Source organism: Mus musculus, chromosome 8, assembly GCF_000001635.26.
Source record: "Mus musculus strain C57BL/6J chromosome 8, GRCm38.p6 C57BL/6J".
In the NCBI taxonomy this organism is placed as follows: Eukaryota; Metazoa; Chordata; class Mammalia; order Rodentia; family Muridae; genus Mus; species Mus musculus.
In genome coordinates, this window is record NC_000074.6 from 78,572,423 (window position 1) to 78,592,419 (window position 19,997).

Here is a 19,997-nt window from a genome sequence, read left to right on the forward strand (position 1 = left end):
CTGGCTGGTCAGATAAATCACCATAGAGTTTTAGGACTTCATATGTCTGAATGCCATAAATCGTCAGCCAGGGCTGTTGGGCCGATTGTAAAAGTATGGCAGGTTTGCTTGCTTGCTTGCTTGCTTCGTTTAGTGTGTGTGTGTGTGTGTGTGTGTGTGTGTGTGTGTGTGTGTGAGAGAGAGAGAGAGAGAGAGAGAGAGAGAGAGAGAGAGAGAGACAGAGACAGAGACAGAGACAGAGACAGAGAGAGGCAGACAGTGGATTTTGCCAGGAAACATGGAAGGTAGAGTTTTTGCCAGAAACTCAGGGTACCCATCTGAGATGGTAGGCAGCTCCCTGCTCTCTGCCAGATTTCTGACCTGGAACACGTGCCACACTTCCCACATAAGGAAATGTGACCTGTGGTCACATAGACACAGAGTTCTCCATACTGATGAGGTACCTAGATGCCCTGAGAGTTTAGCCAATAAGCTCCTCCTTCCTCCCTACAAAAGGTTTTGAATCTCTGGTCCACCCTGAGAACTTTGTACACATCCATTTTCCACAGCGGACAACCAGTAATCCAGGACTGTCTCTTCCATCAAGAACGACCTTTGGGAACATGGAGAGGCCTTTGCCTTCAGAGCTGCAGTTAAATCTCCCTTAGAAGGCCCATCTGTGCCCCCAGACAGCTGCCACATCACCTTCCCTGATGAGCTAAGCCAGAGCTCCCAGTCCTGGCCCCTGGCTAGACACCCTCCTCAGCCCTTGGGTCCCCAACCGTCCTTGGCCTCATTCAGGCCTGTGGACCTTCAACACTTCATCCCCGACTCCTCTCTGCTGTCCCCAGTGGCGCCTGGGTGACTGGGGAATCAGGGAATACCAGCTTCGGCTTTCCATATCTTGGACTGTGTTTTCCCATCCCCGGAGAGGTGTCTCAGTGCTCCCCTGAAGCCCAGCACCCAGGTGTTGGTTAAGTGCCGTCAAGCTCCCGGCATTTCAGCCCCCAGCAGCTATGCCCAGTGGCAGGGTGGAATGAGGACCCACATGTGTGTGGATGCATGTGACCTTCCTGTGTAGAGGACAGGACGACCTGTGGGAGTTGGTTCTCTCCTACAGTATGGTTTCCAGAGGGCAAGTTCAGGTTGTCAGGTTCTGCAGCAAGTAAGTCTCCTTGCTGAACTATTTTGCCCAGGTCCCCAGTTTTGACCTTTTGTCTCCACGTTCCTTGCAATCCGCATTGATCAGCAGTCATTGAACAAGATTGAGTAGATGCGGGGTGAGGAGTGTCTGTTTGGTTTTGCTGATCTCCTCTCGGGTCATGGGACTGACTGTAAGGCATAGAAGCTTCCAGATGCACTTTTGGAGACGGAAGGGCATAACCATTGTAGGAAGTTTAAGGTCAAGCTTTGGAGATCCAGAGGTCCGCGGTAGTGAGCGATAGGTACCCATATCTGTGGTAATGTTTGGCATCTCTGAGAAAATACTATCTAGAGCTTTTTGCAATTCCCTCAGGCCTTTTGTGGAGTGCTTAAGCTTTCTGTTTTCTTTGTCTTTATTTATTTATTTATTTTTTACTTGTTTTAAAACAGCCACATCTTTTCCCTACCCCACCCCCACACCCCCCAGTTATAGACTGTAGCTGCCATCTTCCCTTTCCTGTTGTCTTTATATCACAGTAGGAACAGCTTTGGCCAAGACATGCATCTGTTCTGCTCTGGAAAGACACAGAGGAGCCAGGAATCACCACAGCTAATCTCTGAGTGTCTCAAATCCTGCTTGTCCATCTCCTGGTAGCATCAGGTCACAGGGGGTCAGCTGCTGCAGCAGGCCCTGTGTTACTGGTCACTCTGTCATAGGTGCAGGGTTTTGTTCCTCCTCTCTGCATTGACCCTCACTGTGGTGGCCAGAGCCCGGCCTCACCACCACGGGCATGGCTGAAGTGTCAGCTGCTGTGCTTGACCGCGCTGCTGTGACCCGACTCCTGTGTGTCTAGGCTCTGTTTCATTTTGTTTTTGTTAAGTGCGTAGTGATCTGCTTCAGCCCTTCACTGAATGTAAGAGCTGTAAACCTGAGGTACTTCCCACTCCTCCCTGGACAGCTACACCATCACATCTCATGGTCACGTGCTTAGCAATCTGAATTTGCTCATTGTTACTAAACAACCCATGGTTCTTTACACTTCACTCCAGCCTTTAATCCTTCCGTCCAGACTGCTGTTGCCACAGTCTCTTCTTCAGTGTGGTCTCTCAAAGTGAGTCCAGAACAAAGGAGCCTGTTCTGAGGCATCGCTTTGGCTCACGTGGCTTTGAGATAACCTTACACCATCAGGGAACTGAAGCATACTTGGTTCAAACTCCCACCCTTTCCCCTTGCCCTTGTCTTGTTGTGGTCTGTTCTAAGCAGCTTCCCATCTTCGTTCCCAGACAGAAAACAAGTCCCCCTCTCTGCTTCATGCCTTCTCAGGTCTAAAGTACAGGTGTCTAAGAGCCCTCACAGCTGGGCCCTCTGCTCCTTTGCAGTCAAGCATGGGGTGTGGTCTACCCGTCAACCAGTATAAGAAAGTGATGCTCGTTTTGGTTCTGTGCAATTTTTATTGCTTCCATTGTTGTTTGCTTGTAAATGCCTCTCTTCCCCCCAACTGGAGAGGAGGGAGGACAGATGAGCCTTCTCTGCAGAAAGAAGAGGAAAGGCAAGCAGGGCTTCCAGGACTTTTCATCCATTATTCTTCTCTGTGGTTTCCAGACTCCATCTAAAGTGCAGAGGAAGGGCGCCTTGACCAAGTTTTGCCATCTTTTTGCAGGTGTGAGATTGAGTTTGGCTTCTGACCTGTGTGTACCCTCCACATGTGCTCTTTACCTTAGAGCATTATTAGGAATTCAGGACAGCTGCAAACATCCTTTTAACATCTTAGAAACATTTCCTTGTACTGTAATCCAGAGTCAGGATATTCAGCAACAAAAGCCAAGAGCTTCACAAATTACTTGTAATAAATTATTCTTGTTTTATGTAAGTGGTGGGTTTTCAGGTTTTTTGATTTAGTAGACATATAAGGGAACAACAGAAGGACCACCTCCAAGACAGACTTTGATATAATACCATGAGAAGCCCGGCAGTGTTCATATGTCAAAGGGACTAGACATGTTTCTGTAAGTCCAGAGCATGGAAGCTGGGCAGACCCCTGCATCCTGGGATGTGTGAGCTTCAGGCTTTCCCTAAAGTAGGATTTGACAGCAGCATTCCAGTCAGTAGTGGGAAGGAGTGTGTCTGTGGCTTCAAAGCTCCCCACCCCAGTTGTTTCCAGGTTTAAGGAAATTTATTTTAAATGATTACAGATGGATTATGAAGAAAATTGAACTTTACCAAGTAACTTAACAAAGTCATGTTGCATAATATGTCATAAAGTATCACTAAAATACCTTATTAGATACAATGAAAGCAACACACACACACACACACACACACACACACAGGGAGGGAGGGAGGGAGAGGAGAGAGAGAGAGAGAGAGAGAGAGAGAGAGAGAGAGAGAGAGAGAGAGAGAGAGAATATCTGAATGAATACAGGGGGCTTCTTTATTCTTTACCTGAAACAGAAAAGGGAGAACAGGAAAGGCCTGAGGTCCCAGTAATGTTTGTAGTGTTATATCCCTGGTGATCTAACTTCCTGCCAGCATGTTCTGTGCCCAAAGGCCCCATCGGCTGGGGACCAGGCTTTAGTAAGGGGGCCTCAGAACAAGATTCCAAGTGCAACAGTAACCAGTGCTGTGCTGTAAACCCAGAGTCTCAGGTTCAGAGCATGTGGCAGCTCATGTCTCAGTCTCAGGTCATGGGTCTTGTGTTTTCTTTAAAGATTTATGAGGCATCAGATCCAGTCTCTGTCAGTCCTTGGATTCTTCTGTCAAGTGTAGTAGGACAAGCAAGTAGACAAGCTTAGGAGAGGTGGATTTTGGAATTTCAGGACGCCTTCTTTGTTTCTTGAGTTCTGGGAACGTTCAGTTCATGCTTAGGGTGAACTTCACCACACTCCTTCCTTAGGAGACCTTTGCCTACAGTGGGGCAGGGAGACGTGTGAGCAGAGGCGAATAGTGTGACAGGCGTCATGGCGGAGAGAAGCCCAGTGTCCTAGCAGCTGGCATGGGTTTGTTCAGGCCACCTATGAGTGCAGTGCATATACACTAATGTATGTATGGTGCTGGCTCACTGAAAACTAGGAAGGGTGGTTTCTGAGCTGATTTGTTAAGATAATTGTGAGTTGCTTACGTCCTGCCCATCCCCTTGATGGGGGAATTAATCATTTTAGGTCAGAGAGCAATGATGTAAGAAATATTGTGATATCATGAATTTGGGAATCGGGACTTGTAGTATAATGGGGTAGGGAAGGAAATGGAGGGAGCTCTGTTTAGTGAACGCTTTGTAGACTTTGTGAAGGTGCTGGATAACCCTCCCCATATCTGCGAACGCTGAGGTCATAAACATTAAACTGCATAAATGACAGTCTCAACTCTCACAGTGGCAATCCCCTCCTGGACTACCGTTGTACAGCGGGCCTCGGGCTCTGTTCAGCTTCACCTGGTCTTTGGAGCACCCAGAACTCTAAACCAGTCATTTCATAAACGCTGTTGGCTTACTGCCTTGGGGGTGGCCCAAATAAAAATCCAGACCTATCTATACAGCCTGAACACAGTCACAAAGGCAAACTGGGGAGACCGGGTCCTTAGGTTTCCTTCAGTGAGAGGTTTGACTTCTGAGTTCTACCTCTAGTAACTCCACGTTTCTGTAAGCGCTAGGTGGGCTCACTTGCCGTCTAGTAAAAGGGTCTGAAGATGATATGGAAGGCTGGGCTCTGGAGGGAAGCCCCGTTTCTTTGAAAAGGCTAAATCTATCTTGAGCACAGAATATGGTCTCTGTGTAGGAACTGTTGGAAGTGCACAGTCCCTGTTGTTCTGACCACAGCTCACTTGTGTCCCTTTTATTTTTCTCTGTGTGGAAGTTTGCTGGAATTGCTCATAGTGCGATTCTAGGATGATGCTAAAATATGTTGCTACAGTTGATGGTTGTCATCTGTAATATTTTATGTAGCTGAATCCTTTTTCTTCCTGATCTCTCCCAGTACAACACAGGGCGCCATATGCCACTGTCCCTGTCAGGAAGCAAAGGTTTCCCTGGTCTGTGCTTGTTGCCTGTGTTCCTGCCACAGAGGACCTGGGGTCCAGTGCCATCTTTTATTGATAGGGCCAGCAAAGGAGAAATCTAATGAAATTATCAAAGCTTTGAATTAATTATGAAGTGGCATCAGAGAGCCAAGCTCTCTGGAGCCAGCAGCCTAATTACGCATTCACTCTCATTTCGTCCTGGTCTGGAGCAGAAGCACTCTCAGCTACAGCTTAGCCGAGCTCTGGACTTCAGTCAAACTTCCCAAACTGACGCGCCCTTTCTCCATTGCAGCCGAGTGTCCATAGCGATTAACCAATTAACCAATTAACCGATGCTGGATTGCCTGGGCGTTTGAACAGGTTTTCTCTACCGTTTTTTTGTTTTTGTTTTTTTGTTTTGTTTTGTCTTCTGCCTAGTTTTAGTTTTCTTTTTCTCCTTCCTTCTTCCCTTCCCTTCCCTTTCCTTTCCTCTCTCATTTTGAGTAATGTGAAAAGCCATCAGGACTATGGCACTGGCGCGTAGCTTTGTGGAACATAGGGGCTGACTTAGTTGACAGGTGTATAGCTTCTCCATGTATTCAAGGATGCTTTGGTAAGCTGAGCCAATTGTTTCTTCTTTTATTTGGGTACCAATTGCATGTTTCCTTATTGTTTCCAACTCAGAAATGATTAGCATGACAGAAGCTCTCCTGGTCTCAAAGGCCCTGTCCTTGGTACTAAAGTGTGGGACAATAGCTGTCACCTAGTGGTGACAGTTCCTTGGTTGGGAGTAATTAGTGCTTGTCTTACCATCTAATTAATAAGCATTGTTACATATAAACCAACCCCCTGTTTTCATAGTACTAGCAGCGAAATCAATACCAAGCTTTGATTTACTATTGGGAATGGTTCTTTTGGACCGTCATACAGATTTGAAGCATCTCCTGTCGAGCCTTTCCCTGCCTGCTTCTGAGACCATTATGAATGGGTTCCTGGGCTGCAGCCATCTATCATAGTAAACTCCAGGGCACTAGCTAGGGAGCCTTGAAAGCAGTGACTGCGGCTCAGCGGGGGACAGGGAGGATGGGAACCTCTGCAGCGGGGAGAGGGAGGATGGAATCTCTGCTTGCCCTGTTTCTGCTTGCTTTCAGTGAGCGTCTTCTCCCATTTATTTTTTCCACAGGCAGCTGCGATATTTAATTCAGCATTTGGAAGTTTTTTGGTGAGTAGTCTTGCTTTTAAGTTTTCTTAAGATGTCGCTTTACTCAAATGGTTTAGGAAGAGTGGAACTTCTTTCACTCTTAGTTAAATATAAAAGTTTTGGGGTCTTTACATGTACCCTGACTTACACCCTGAGGAAAATTAGTAAGCCAAAACAAGAGACTCTTCTCAAGAGACTCTTGTATTTGGAAGGCTCAGGTTTAACTGTCCATCAATGGCTTCAGGGAATCAACGAAAACGCTGTGTGTCACTTTATAGAGGTTATGTGAATATACTGATGAAAATATTGTGTCTCCTTATAGAGGTTATGTCAATATATTGATCACTTAATGAGCTTCTTTTGAAGATTATTATTTTGTGTCATGGGACAGAGGATTTTGAAAAGGAAACATGACCCAGCTGGTCAGAAAGGGAATGCTAATTTATGGCTCGTCATTTATTTTCTACATTTCCCTGTCAAAGAAGGTACCCACAGTCTTGGATCTGTCTGAGAAATCTTTGTGGAGCAAGAACAACAACAAAACTGATATGAGAATATAATTTATGTGTAAGTTGCAAGAAAATATAGTTTTTTCAAAAGACATTGAGATATAAATTATACATAAAATGATTCAAAAGTAGTTCCACCTTTATAAGCAGAACCACTGCAATTCCAAGGCTGTTGTTTTAGCATTTAGATAATTACTTTTAAAATAAGTTATCACAATATTTGATTTATGTTATGAAAGAATAAAGAAACAGTTTATTATTAGTTAATAGTACTGCTTATACTGTCAAATTTGCTAAATCCACGAAGATGAAGTAGAATATCTGATTTAGGTGCACAGCTCATTTATAGACCTTTAGTGTAGTGACTTAAAAATGACTGGGAATAAAACCAGTGCAATGAATGTAAACTGGCTTCTGAGTCCAGTATGTATGCTTATTATTCTCTATGTCACATGTTTCTGAACTGTATGCAGTAAATGAAAGTTCAAGCTTTCAAATATATTGCTAAGTTAGTTCCAAAGAATGCTGCACAGCTCTGGGGGCTGCTGCCTTCACAGGCTGCTGGGGGCTGCTGCCTTCACAGGCTGCTGGGGGCTGCTGCCTTCACAGGCTACTGGGGGCTGCTGCCTTCACAGGCTACTGGGGGCTGCTGCCTTCACAGGCTGCTGGCTCTGTCCCATTCTGACAGATGGGGTTTTGGGTTTTGTTTGTTTTGTTTTTGTTTTGTATAGAATAGAGTTTATTTAGGGCATGGGGAGGGGAGTTAAGAGAGTAGTAGAGGCAGAGAGAAGGAGAGAGTAGAGAAGCAGAGGCCAGCCATGACCACGTGGAGAGAGGGGGGGAGGGAATGGGGAGAGACAGAGTAAGAGGCAAGAGAACTTGTCTGTTTGTTTTTGATGCCATATTTTTATTGGGCTTAGAAGCAAAATAGTAAAGTCTATTTTAAAATAACCTTTGGCCAGCCAGGTATGGTAGCTATGGCTGTAAGCCTAGTACTTGGAAGGCTATGCAGTAGGATTGCTACAAGTTTAAAGCTATCTTCAGCTACATAGTGAGACCCTGTTTCAAACATGCGCATGCATGTTTAACAGAATAATATGGGTAAAAGTACAGATTTCCCAGGAGCCAGCAGTGGAGTGGTTTGAAATCCTATGCATCCCCTCTGAAGCACGGCTTCCTAACTTGGGTTGGTTAATCACGAAATACCCATGATACCCGAGAAAATGCAATAAGGTAATTGTGTAAAGCCACACCCACTGTCCACTCACTGGAGAGAATGATCACTGAATGAAGCCCAAGCTTTCTGTTGGCCAGGGAAGCCAGTCGCTAGCTCTCTCTCTTTCAGGCCCAGATGCATGTTCACGTCCCAGAAGGAGAGCTTCCACCAAGAGGTTCTGCATTCTCCTGCAGCTGTGTGCTCTTATTCAGGCTCTCTCCTTCCTTTCTTCACTTTTTCTTTTTCTATTTAAACCTTAGTACATCTAATGGATCAGAATTGTTTCTGGAGACTATAAAGGAATACAAGGTTGCTATAGTAGCCTGTGGATGGGACACCCACACACACACAAAAGCCATGTCAAAGTTAAGAAGCTAAAGAAAAGATGTCACTATAGATACACGGTGGTCATGATATTCTAGATGCATTGGGTGGCACAGGCAATGTGTACTCAATACAGAGGTCTGTCTGAGGGCATCTCTCCACGCTAGCCTTAAACTGCAGGTGCCACTGTATGGTATGGTAGCATGTAAAGTAGCCCAAGTGCCTTTTCTTACTTGTTACATGGCCTTCCTTCTTTCCTTTTCTCTCCTTTTTCTTTGCCAAAGTTGAAAATTACTAGCAGGGGTTGAGAGTTAAAACTGGGACTGTGCATGTTTTACCCCAGTGTAATACAGATAATTCCATTTTCCCTCCTTCTTTAACATAATTATAACAAACTTTAGTTGATAAAACACATGCAGGTCTCATCCAAATATGATGTGACGACTTGGTCTCTCAGGGGACAGGGCTCGTGTCTTTCTGCTCTCCTGTCTGTAGCATGTGGTTTCCTTCCCTGTTGGCTCATGAGCTGCCTGCTCCCCCTCCCATATCCAAGGTAGCACTCCTGAAATCCCAACACCATCCTTCCACTAAGATCTTCTTGCAGAAATTAACCTCACAATCACACCTCTTTAGTGAATGTAGCAGTTTGCCACAATTTCTGCCACTAAAGAAGAGAGTGCACAAGACAAGTATCAGCTTGTACTCTCTGTCTATGAGGAATACTCAGAAGTATGCACGGGTGTGAAGAAAGAACTTATTTTAGTGGAATGATGTGAGAGGTTGGTCTTTGAGTTGGTATTATGAAGAAAACTCCCTTGTCAGAGGGGAACTTCTGAATTATAAATCATTCATAAGGAATGCTGTTGCTATTATTTGGGAATTTTCTTTATGAAAGAATTTTGTGCTTATAGGTAGTAGCCACTTGACTGGAAGCAGGATGGTTTGAATTCTTTCTTCACTGAATATTAACTGAGCCAGATACTTTCCCATCTATAATGTGGACAAATCATATCATCAATCTATAGAACCATGTGGATGTAGGTAGGGATAACTCAAAGAAACACTTGTATCATATAGTAGAAAGAGCTCTGAGCTAAAATTTACATCTAGGTGTTGGTCCAGTCTCTGATACTAGACGTTTTATGTGTGACTAATAAAATCCACCAAATAAAGAAATTATTTCTGCCAAGTGCTGTAAGCTAAGACAAACTGAATTAATGGCTATTCTCTGGTTATGAGTAATCATACATGTGTGTGTGTATGTGCATATGTTATATGTGAGTATTCCTCCTTGTGTATGTATGTGAGCATGTGCATATGTTTATACACAAAAGAAATGAATACTTATAACCAGAGAACGCGTACGTTAGAGTCTGTATATATTCTCTATTATATACTCTATCAGCACCCATGTATTATAATAATTTATACAAACATTCTAGTATATATCAGAGTCTGATATATATTAGTATCTCAAGTTAATTCCGATTACCTGAAACTTTTGAAAAATTTTTATTAGAAGAAATTTTAGAGAAAGACCGAAGTGTACTTTTGTTGATTTTTCAGGTATCTGGGTATAACAAATAAAATATGGTACACATTTATAGCTAGTTTAATAATGTTCCAGGTCTAATTCAAACACAGTGATTTTAAGAACTAATTGTTACATAGAATTTTTTTTAGTAGAAGCATACTGGTAATAACTAATGATAGATGAGTTCAATTTACATAAATTTCTTGTGCCACAAAGGATTTCTTAAGTTGAGTCACTAGTGACCCCTCCTCCTCTGCTCATTTTAGTTGTTCAGCTTATTGTTATTGTGGGATGTAGTGAGGGACTGAAGATTTCCTTCTTGATGAGGTTTGAATAGAATTTGGTGGCTCCATGTGTTCTTGAGAACTAAGATGATGTCTGAGTGCATATATGCCCCTGTATCCCACATAGTGCAGATGCCCCTGTATCCCACATAGTGCAGATGCCCCTGTATCTCACACAGTGCAGATGCCCCTGTATTCCACATAGTGCAGATGCCCATGTATCCTACATAGTGCAGATGCCCCTATATCCTACATAGTGCAGATGCCCATGTATCTCACATAGTGCAAATGCTCCTGTATTACACATAGTGCAGATGCCCATGTATCCTACATAGTGCAGATGCCCCTGTATCCTACATAGTGCAGATGCCCATGTATATAGGGTAAAACCTACATGTTTCAAGAGCAGTGTCTTGATGTTACATCCTCCTCAGAAGGAGGTGTGTCTGCCTGCATGTACATGAGTGTACCTAGTGCCTATAGAGTCCAGAAGAGGGTGCCAGCAAAAATAGTGAAGAATCTCAAATGTTAATGAAGGCATGAAGTGTTTCCTCCCTTCACCTTTCCCTTTCCTTCTTCTCCAACACTCAGTCTCTTCCTCTCCATCCCTCCCTCTCCTCCTTCTCCTGCTCACCCTGCTCTCTGCACAAGGTCTGATTTGAACTAATGATGCTCCTGCCTAAGTCTCCTGAATGCTAGAAGCTAGAAATTTCTTCCTTCCTTCCTTCCTTCCTTCCTTCCTTCCTTCCTTCCTTCCTTCCTCTTTCTCTCTCTCTCTCCCCTCCCTTCCTCCTTCCCTCCCTTCTTTTACTTAAGTCTAGCATGTATTTAGTTCATGTATACGGAGGTCATTTTGCTCATTATTAATTATGATGTTGATTTTAACCAATCCAAATTATTCACTTGGAATCTTGGTTTACCCATCAAAGTTCACAACTTACTTGATTTTCATTAAACTTTAATGCCTGAACATGTTGCTGGAAATATTAAAAAAAACTGGAACTTCCCAAGGAACACCAGGCACTGGTGGGCCACATGGCTCCAGCCGAGTGTTCTCATCTCAGCAGACTCTGTGGCCCAGAGCTCCAAAATCTGTTCACCCAGCTCACTAAGTTCCTATGGTGGGAGGGTTGTTACCATGCCAGCCCCATGCTTCAAAACCCCCACAGCCGTTGTGGTTCACATCTGGCAAACCCATGCTTTTCTGCCATCCCTTTCTCTCTCAAACCCAGTTGAACCACTGTGTAAAGGAAAACACCACACAAACTTATTAGTTCAGAAACAATGGTAACTCAATCACTGGCATGGCAACTAGAATCCTATTCTTGTAAGCCATGATAAATCTAAATCCTCTGTGGCAAATACTGGCATATTTGCCATTAAGTCTGGTAGCTATATCTTGCTCTCTCGCTATCCCCAATATCTTGCTCTCTTGCTATCCCCATCCCCAAAGCCCCTAACTCTCTCCAGCTTCCTCTCTTCCTCCATCCAACCAAAAGTCCTGCCTACTCGTTCAGTGATTGGCTCCTTTATTCATTAGGGGATAGGTCACAAGAAGTCACCTGAGTACTCATCCAGACAGCCCCTCCAGGGTAAATGGAATTAACATCAAAATACAAACAACTCCAGGGCCATCCACAACAAGAACAAACAAGCATCCTTGTTTCCAGGTGGCTAGTGCCACCCTGCACAGCACCATTTCAAACTCATCCTTGTAGCTTGGATGTCACACGATCAAGACTTTTGAAAGGACTTTGCCTTTACAGCTTGTTTTCCAGATGTTTCCCTTTACAGCAAGGAGCATACCACCTGTTGGGACTAACAGACATCCTGAAGGCTGGATTGCTGGCTAGTTTGACTAGTCGTGCTGATTAGCTTAGTCTAGCCACACAAACTGAGGCTCAGGTGGGCCAGATACTGTGCTCTGTGCTCAAATTCCAAGCTCAGGACCACAGATACAGGAGGGTGCATGGGGCTTGCTGGCTAACCAGCCTACCCTACATTTGAGTTACAGACCAGGAAGTAAGTGACCCTGTCTCAGCCAACAGAGTGGATCCTAGCTTACACACACAGTGACAAAGTATTACCACTGGTTCATTTAACAGCGTGACACAAAACACAGAGCTCACCCAAAGGGAACACAAGTTGATTCTAAAGCCAAATATGAGTGATAGAGGACCAGGAACACAGACTTAGGGCTCCACAAATCCCACATTTCAATATGGAAGCAGTTTCATAAAGCTTTTATAATAACAAGGACACAGAAAAATCATAAATAAAACACTTCCTAAACACATTAGGTAGATTAGTTGCAGCAAATAGGCTTCCTCTCTGCTGTTGGCCTCAGATGCCTCTGATGTCATCTTAACCTTCTGGTTTTAGAGGTGGGGGAGGGCTAGGTTTCTGTACATTCCGAAGGACTTACCTCACTCATTGGCCCAAAGAGAGTAGCTCCCACACAAGGAGGAACAATAAAGAACTATTAAGGGCACTAAAGATGGCCCAAGATAATTTGGCTCTGGCTGCAGGATGTCGGTCCCAAGCTCCAGAGCTCTGCAGATCCAGGGAAGGCTGCAGCTTCTCACCCAGAGCTTCCTTCACACAAGAGAAAATTACCTTGAATGTCCTCAGAGCCCTGTTAGTGCACTGCGTGGTTCTAGACACTGAAGCAAAAGCACAGCACATAAATAAGTATGTGGAGAAAAGCTACAGTAAAAGCATGAAGCGGCAGGAAGTCAGGGCCGCCCCCAGTGCTGGTTCCCAGCACCCCGCCTCCATTATGGGCCTTGCCATGTCAGCGTGCTCTTTGTTAAATCAGACCCACTTTTAAAATTTGAATTTATCTCAAGCCCCCAAATTCACAGCAACACTATAAATAAAAGGCTATCTTGTTATGACTAGAGGTAGCAGATATTAAATCACACAGGAAAAAGCTGCTGTAACTTCACAGATAATCCTGCAGCCTACACAGGCTGTCTCTTGCCTGCCCACCCTCTCCTCTCCGAAAGATGGAATTAGCACCATTACAGGGAGAATTTGCCTGTGTCTGAGTCAGCCTATTCTCTAATTCTCTCCTTGTGTCCACTGAGTCCCTTGATACACTGTGCTTTTGGGTTTCTAAATCACTTCGTCAAGAAACAGGTTAGAACTCCTTGAGACAGACAAGGAAAAATCCAGACTCATGGATTCCGGCAGTGGGGTGCGTGCCTGTCTCTCTCAGATCCTTCTCTGTACAGTGCTTGTCCAACACTAGCCAAGTGTGTCCAAGGCCAGGCAGGCCAGGATAAGAAGATGCTCCCCTGCTTAGGGAGGAGGACGGGCTCACACTCTTATCTGAATTAGCCAATGGAAATTAAAAAGTGGTCTTGTTATTTAATAAAAATGCGCAGAACGTCTCTCAAGTCCACTTTAGCAGCACAGTGCTCCTGTAGCCTGTTGGGACTGGTGAAGCCTTAAATGCATTAGTCACAGTGGCCATTTTTCTTGCAGATTTGTGACGTGGATTTAATTATGGGGATGACCAGCAACTTACAAATCTAATTTTGGTGGAGGTTGAGGCCATTTTTTTTTTTTTTAATAATGATGGATTTTTTTAAGCAATGATTTCATTACTATTTAAAGAAATCTACTAGTGTAGAACTAGCCAATTGACTAGAGTTATTTTATTACCCATTAACAAATACCATTAATTTTTATAATGTCATCATTTCCAAACTAAAAAAGTATTTGCTCCAAAATCTTTTTGCCCAGTAATAAATAATATACATTACGTACTCTGGATGTTTATAAAGGTCCTCTTTAGAAACATGTCCCTCGAAGTTGTTTAAAACCAAGATTAAGTTTTCTTAATTTGGATTCAAGCTACTAGAACTGCTATAGAACTGGGCTTTCAGCCCTGCAACCCTTGGTTCTTAATGGGCGCACAGTTCTCATCTTAGTTTTCATCCTCCAAGCACACACCTACCAAGGGTAATCTATTCTTCCACTGTAACTATCTCTGATTGACCATTTGTTTTATTATTGTTGGCAGAAAGTTCAAATTTTCTTGCCAATATCCCTTTTGGGTATTAATATTTGCCCATGTTGGGTGTTCAGTTCTGAGCTCTGACAAGCGAACCCATGTATGTTGTGGCAGTCTAGGATAAGGTGATTTCTATTTGGTCAGAGGTTCTTTTGTGCCTCTTTGTTCTCAGCCCTTCTCTCAGCTGAGCTCCCAACACTGAATGTGTCCCTTTGCTTATTCCAGAGGGACCTGTCCATCTTTCCAGAGGAGGCTGGCTACCTACCTTCCCTTTGTGATTTTCCCTTTTGTGGCTCTTGTCCTGTTACCAGGTGCATCAGCGAACCTTGTCATTGCTGAGTCACATTGCATTGCTTAGTACGTGATTGTTGATGAGCTTTAAGTTGTGGGATACTTCAGATAGTGAATGATTTCCAGTGTGTGTTAAGGGTTTGAAAGTCCCTAGGGTGCAGCTGTTGGGAGGTGCTGTGAATCTTAGATGGGACACTGTGGAGATCCACAGGGCACCAGGGAGACAGTGCTCTACCTTATCACAGAAAGAGCCTCTAATGCTGGGAAACCTTTCTCTCTACAGTTTCTCTGTAGGGTACTCTGCTATAGTGTTAGAAAGCTGGTAACTTGTTTTTTTTTTTTTTTTTTTTGTGTTTGTGCTTCTTGTGACTGTGGATAGACCTCATTTAGACATATTTTCCCAAATCTCTTAGGGAGAAGTTAGAAATGAAATTGCTGGGACCTGAGGAATGTGTTTTGAATTCGAAGCAGCCTTCAAACTTTTGCAGTGTCTTAGGTTCCCAGAGGACTGTGTGGAGCCCAGTTGTTCTGCATCCTTGCCAGCGCTTAGTTTTAGCAGGTTTGCATTTAGTCATTCTTGTGGTCATGCAGTAACATGACGTCATGGATTTCATTTGCTGCCCCTCACTGGCTAAGGATGGACAGTTTTTATGAGTGTTGATTTGCTACCTCTATGTCTTTGGATAGTGACTGTTCATCTTTCTTGACCATTTAAAGAAGAAACTGAACTGTCGGTTTCTTTATACTTGGGTGTAGGTCCTTATAATGGACCCAAATAATTTATCAGATGTTTGTAAGTCATTCTTCCTAACTCATGTACACACGCGCGCGTGCACACACACACAACCTTCTCTTTTATTATTAGCAGTGACTTACAAGGGGAAATTCATTGTATTACGCTTATCTGTTTTTGTCTTTCATATCTTGACTTTTTGTTACTTAAGTTCTCGGTTTACCTAAATAGCCACAAAGATTTTCCTCCCATGTTTTCTCTCAGTTTTGGCTTTAACTTTTTTCCTTAGGTTTGTGGTCCATTTGGAGTCCATGCTTAGGATTTGTTACTATGCTTATGGTTGTAAAGGTTAAAATTCTTTAAATGATACATTTGTTTATTTATACAGATGAGTGTTCTGTCTGTATGTACACCTGTATGCCAGAAGAAGGCATCAGTTCCTAGCAGAGGTGGTTGTGAGCCACCATGTGGTTGCTGGGACTTGAACTCAGGACTTCTGGAAGAGCAGCCAGTGCTCTTAACTGCTGAGCCACCTCTCTAGTCAAACTTAATTTTTTTTTTTTTTTTTATGTCCAGCTTATCAAACTTGCCCCTGGTGGCTTTTCTCCGTTGCCTTTGTACATGACATTTTTCCCTACACAGCATCTGACATAAACACACCATCTCTTCTTTTAGTTTATAATCGGAATATACACTGACTATCTAATCCATTGATCTTCATCTGGGGTTATTATCCATACAAATAGTTTGAAGATCCTTCTCCTCCTGAGAGCACTGGCTGCGGCAGTCAGTGTCTGGCTGTCCCGGCCTCTGCTGCGGCAGTCAGTGTCTGGCTGTCCCGGCCTCTGCTGCGGCAGTCAGTGTCTGGCTGTCCCGGCCTCTGCTGCGGCAGTCAGTGTCTGGCTGTCCCGGCCTCTGCTGCTGCTTTCCCACATAGCAGCCCTAGCGCTGCATCCTCCTGCCTCCCAGAAGCCTGAAGACAGTGCTGAATAGAATCTAGAGGAGAGGTAAAAATGTGAGCTTGAAAATTAAAAGGACCAATGTAAGCTCATACTTGGTGGTGTAGCAGCAATCCTACTACACCAGAGAGGGAGGCCAAAGAATGAGTTTAGGAACAACTAGGTTACACCAGACCTTCCTTGTCTCAAAGTAAAAAGAAACAATTTAGTAATATTGTAGAAACTAGGACAAATACAGATTTAAATGGTTTTTAGAAGTACTTACAAGTAGACAAAACCAGAAGAGAATGGAAGAAAAAGCCCCAAGGTGATGACGAGGAACCTGTCTGTCAGCAAAGGGAAGTAAGCACAGCTCTTTGTACGGCCCCTGCAGCTGAGCCTGGTGTGAACACTGATGTGGCTCTGGTCTCACCATCTGGCCACAGGGTAAGATCTGTTAACTGTGATGTAGAAAGTCATAAGGTTGTGACTAACTGGAGAAGCCTTGGAAAATGGTTATATATTAACATTTATACTAACATAACAATGCGTTTTGTTAACAGGTAATTATAGACAAGATGGGTTTTTGTTTTGAAGCTCAAGATGACCTTAAACTTCTGCTTCTAACCCTTTACCTGCGTATCCCATGTGCTGGAACTACAGGTGTGTGCATCCATGCTCAGTTTTAGGAGGGAGTTTTGGGCCTAGGCAAGGACTCTGCCATCTGGGTTACATCCCTTGCCCCAAAAGATGGACCCTCAATATACTAAAAGAAGCAATGTGCAGCTATGAACATCAGCTTTTTTTTTTTTTGAGTTTTATTTTCTCTCATATATTACATCCCGACGGCAGTTTCCCTTTTCCTCTCTCCTCCCAGTCCCTTCTTCCCCACCCCCATTCACTCCTCAGTTCCCTTCAGAAAAGGGCAGGCCTCCCAGGGACATCAACCAAAGATGGCATAGCATGGTGCAATAAGACTAGGCAGCCCTCATAGTTTTCACCCCTCAGGCTGAACCGAGGCATTACTGTTAGGGACACAGGTAGCACCGGTAGCAGCCCTTAGATTTATTACCACGTGGAAGCTTCCTTCATCTGAAAGTAGATGGAGGGAGTCAGTCCTACCTGGAAATACGTAATTCTTTACTAATATGTTAATTAAGACTGGACAAACAAGGGCTGCTAACTTGTAGACACTGGAGTGCACACATTCCATCCTCTATTTAAATAAGAATTTACCTGGCTTTAGAGAAAGTAAGATAGAGTGGTAATTCCCAAGTGTGATCCTATCAGCCTTTTGGAATGGGTCCGTCTGGCTCTGTAGTAAGGGCATGCTGTCCTTGGGCACAGACAGCCTGTCATTTGAGCTGGGATCTTCTTTCTAGATGGTGCTCAGATAGGTGAACTTAGCAGTCATTTGCTCCCGAGTCCTCTGCTTCTGTTGCAGATTGCTTTTCCCCTTGATCGACTCCCTGTACCTAATGTCTCACTGATACTGAAGCGTCTCTAATGTCTCCCAGTGATCGCGAATGTCTCTGCTATAAAGATGTTTCCCTTCTCAATCCAAGAGGCAAAGAAACTTTGGGGTTGCGTATTGCATCGTCTGTGACTGTATTAACCAACACAGTAGCCACAAACCATAACCATTTAAAATTAAACGATGGCCATTAGCTGCTCAGGAGATAGCTGAGTGGGTAAAGTATCGCTGTGTAAGCATGAAGACTTTTGAGTTTGAGCCCCAGAGCCTGTGTTTTAAACATAGTGGTGTGCACTTTCAGCCAGCACTGAAGAGGGCAGAGCCAGGAGACCCTAGGGCTTAGTGACAGCTACCCCAGCAATTCAGGGAGAGCCAGGGTGAGAGAGCCTGTCTTAAACAAGGTGGATGGGATGGCTCCCAAGAGACAATGCCCAAGTTTGCCTTTGTCCTTTACATGCACACACGCACAGGTGCTCACACACCCAATACACAACAAAAAATAATGCAAATTAGTTAAAACTAAACATTCAGCCCTTTAGTCATACTAGCCACGTGTGGCTGTTGGCTACTGCCTTGGCCAGTGTAGCGCCACATATTTATCACTATAGAAAATTCTAGTGGAGGAAACTGAAGAGAGATGCCTATTAGATAAGCTAGAAACTAGTTTACATGTGTATTACTAATATGATTACTTGTATCTGGGAAGATGGCTGAATGGGTAATGTGCTTGGCGTAAGCACCCACATTAAAAGAACAAGTAGTTATGGTAGAACACCCCTACAGCTCTGTAGCATGAAATATTAAAAAAGGCAGTCCCGCACTACCGCTGGCAAGGCACTGGCGGACAGGCCGACCTGTCCTCAGCCCCGCGGACTCTGTGCCTCACCTCTGAAGTCTCTCCACCCAGCTCGCTAAGTCCCCATGGCGGGCTGCTGCCAATATGGTGGGCCGCTGCCAAACTTGTGTCATGCTTCCAAATTCCCATGGCTGGCTGGGGTGCCTTCCTCTGGAACCCAGTTGAGTTGCCACATGAAGGAAAACACCATACAATCTTAGTTTCGAATCAACAGGTGACACAATCGCTGGGCGCTGAAACTAGCATCCTGATTTTGTAAGCTATTCTAAGTTATAAATCCTCTGGTGATGGATTCAGACGGATCTGCAACCTAAATTGGTGGCCTCTGGCTACTTACATTGTGTCTCCATGCTCTCTCCTATCCAAAAGGAAGGCTTCTTTCCTCCCCCCTCACCCCCCCCATCTTCCTCTTCCTGACCCGGAAGTCCCACTTACTCTTCATCCAGTGATTGGTCCCTTGAAATCTTTATTCATTAGGGGAAGGTTCTGCCACTGGAAGGGTAAAAACCGGAGGGATCTTGGGGAACTCACTGGCCAGCCAGGATAACTGAAATGGTATGTAGATTCAGCTTTGAAGGATTTGACAAGGAGTACATCACGCCCAAAGTGACATATGGGAAGAAATAGCCTGGCAGCAGTGTGTCCATTGACAGCAGTGTGTGTATTAGCAGCAGTGTGTGTGCATAGGCAGGGTGTGTGTATTAGCAGCAGTGTGTGCATAGGCAGCAGTGTGTGCATTAGCAGCAGTGTGTGTGCATAGGCAGCAGTGTGTGCATTAGCAGCAGTGTGTGCATTAGCAGCAGTGTGTGTGCATAGGCAGCAGTGTGTGTGCATAGGCAGCAGTGTGTGCATAGGCAGCAGTGTGTGCATAGGCAGCAGTGTGTCCATTAGCAGCAGTGTGTGTGCATAGGCAGCAGTGTGTGCATTAGCAGCAGTGTGTGCATTAGCAGCAGTGTGTGCGTAGGCAGCAGTGTGTGCATAGGCAGCAGTGTGTGTGCATAGGCAGTGTGTGTCCATTGACAGCAGTGTGTGCATTAGCAGCAGTGTGTGTCCATTGGCAGCAGTGTGTGCATAGGCAGCAATGTGTGTGCATAGGCAGCAGTGTGTGCATAGGCAGCAGTGTGTGCATTGGCAGCAGTGTGTGCATAGGCAGCAGTGTGTGCATAGGCAGCAGTGTGTGCATAGGCAGCAGTGTGTGCATAGGCAGCAGTGTGTGTGCGTAGGCAGCAGTGTGTGCATAGGCAGCAGTGTGTGTGCATAGGCAGGATGTATGCATTAGCAGCAGTGTGTGTGCGTAGGCAGCAGTGTGTGCATAGGCAGCAGTGTGTGCATTGGCAGCAGTGTGTGCATAGGCAGCAGTGTGTGCGTAGGCAGCAGTGTGTGCATAGGCAGCAGTGTGTGCATAGGCAGCAGTGTGTGTGCGTAGGCAGCAGTGTGTGCATAGGCAGCAGTGTGTGTGCATAGGCAGGGTGTATGCATTAGCAGCAGTGTGTGTGCGTAGGC

At 44.6% G+C, this 19,997-nt stretch overlaps 1 protein-coding gene across 14 annotated transcripts in view; it reads left to right on the forward strand.

The window, feature by feature from the left end:
• Positions 1-19,997, forward strand: part of Slc10a7 (solute carrier family 10 (sodium/bile acid cotransporter family), member 7) — a 224,690-nt gene that overhangs the window by 63,100 nt on the left and 141,593 nt on the right. For 10 of the 14 annotated variants that reach the window (XR_003947353.1, XR_387783.2, XR_387784.2 and 7 more), the window contains one exon: positions 6,297-6,335. The exons of 1 other annotated variant lie outside the window; for it this stretch is intronic. Coding sequence is in view for 8 of the 13 variants with exons in the window: in XM_006531491.3 (XP_006531554.1) it covers positions 6,297-6,335 (39 nt within the window). In the remaining 5 variants the exon portion in view is untranslated. Of the gene's footprint in view, positions 1-6,296; positions 6,336-16,727; positions 16,828-19,997 lie in introns of all 14 variants that reach the window. 3 more of the 14 variants (XR_878921.2, XM_011248545.2, XM_006531489.2) reach the window with 1 other exon arrangement.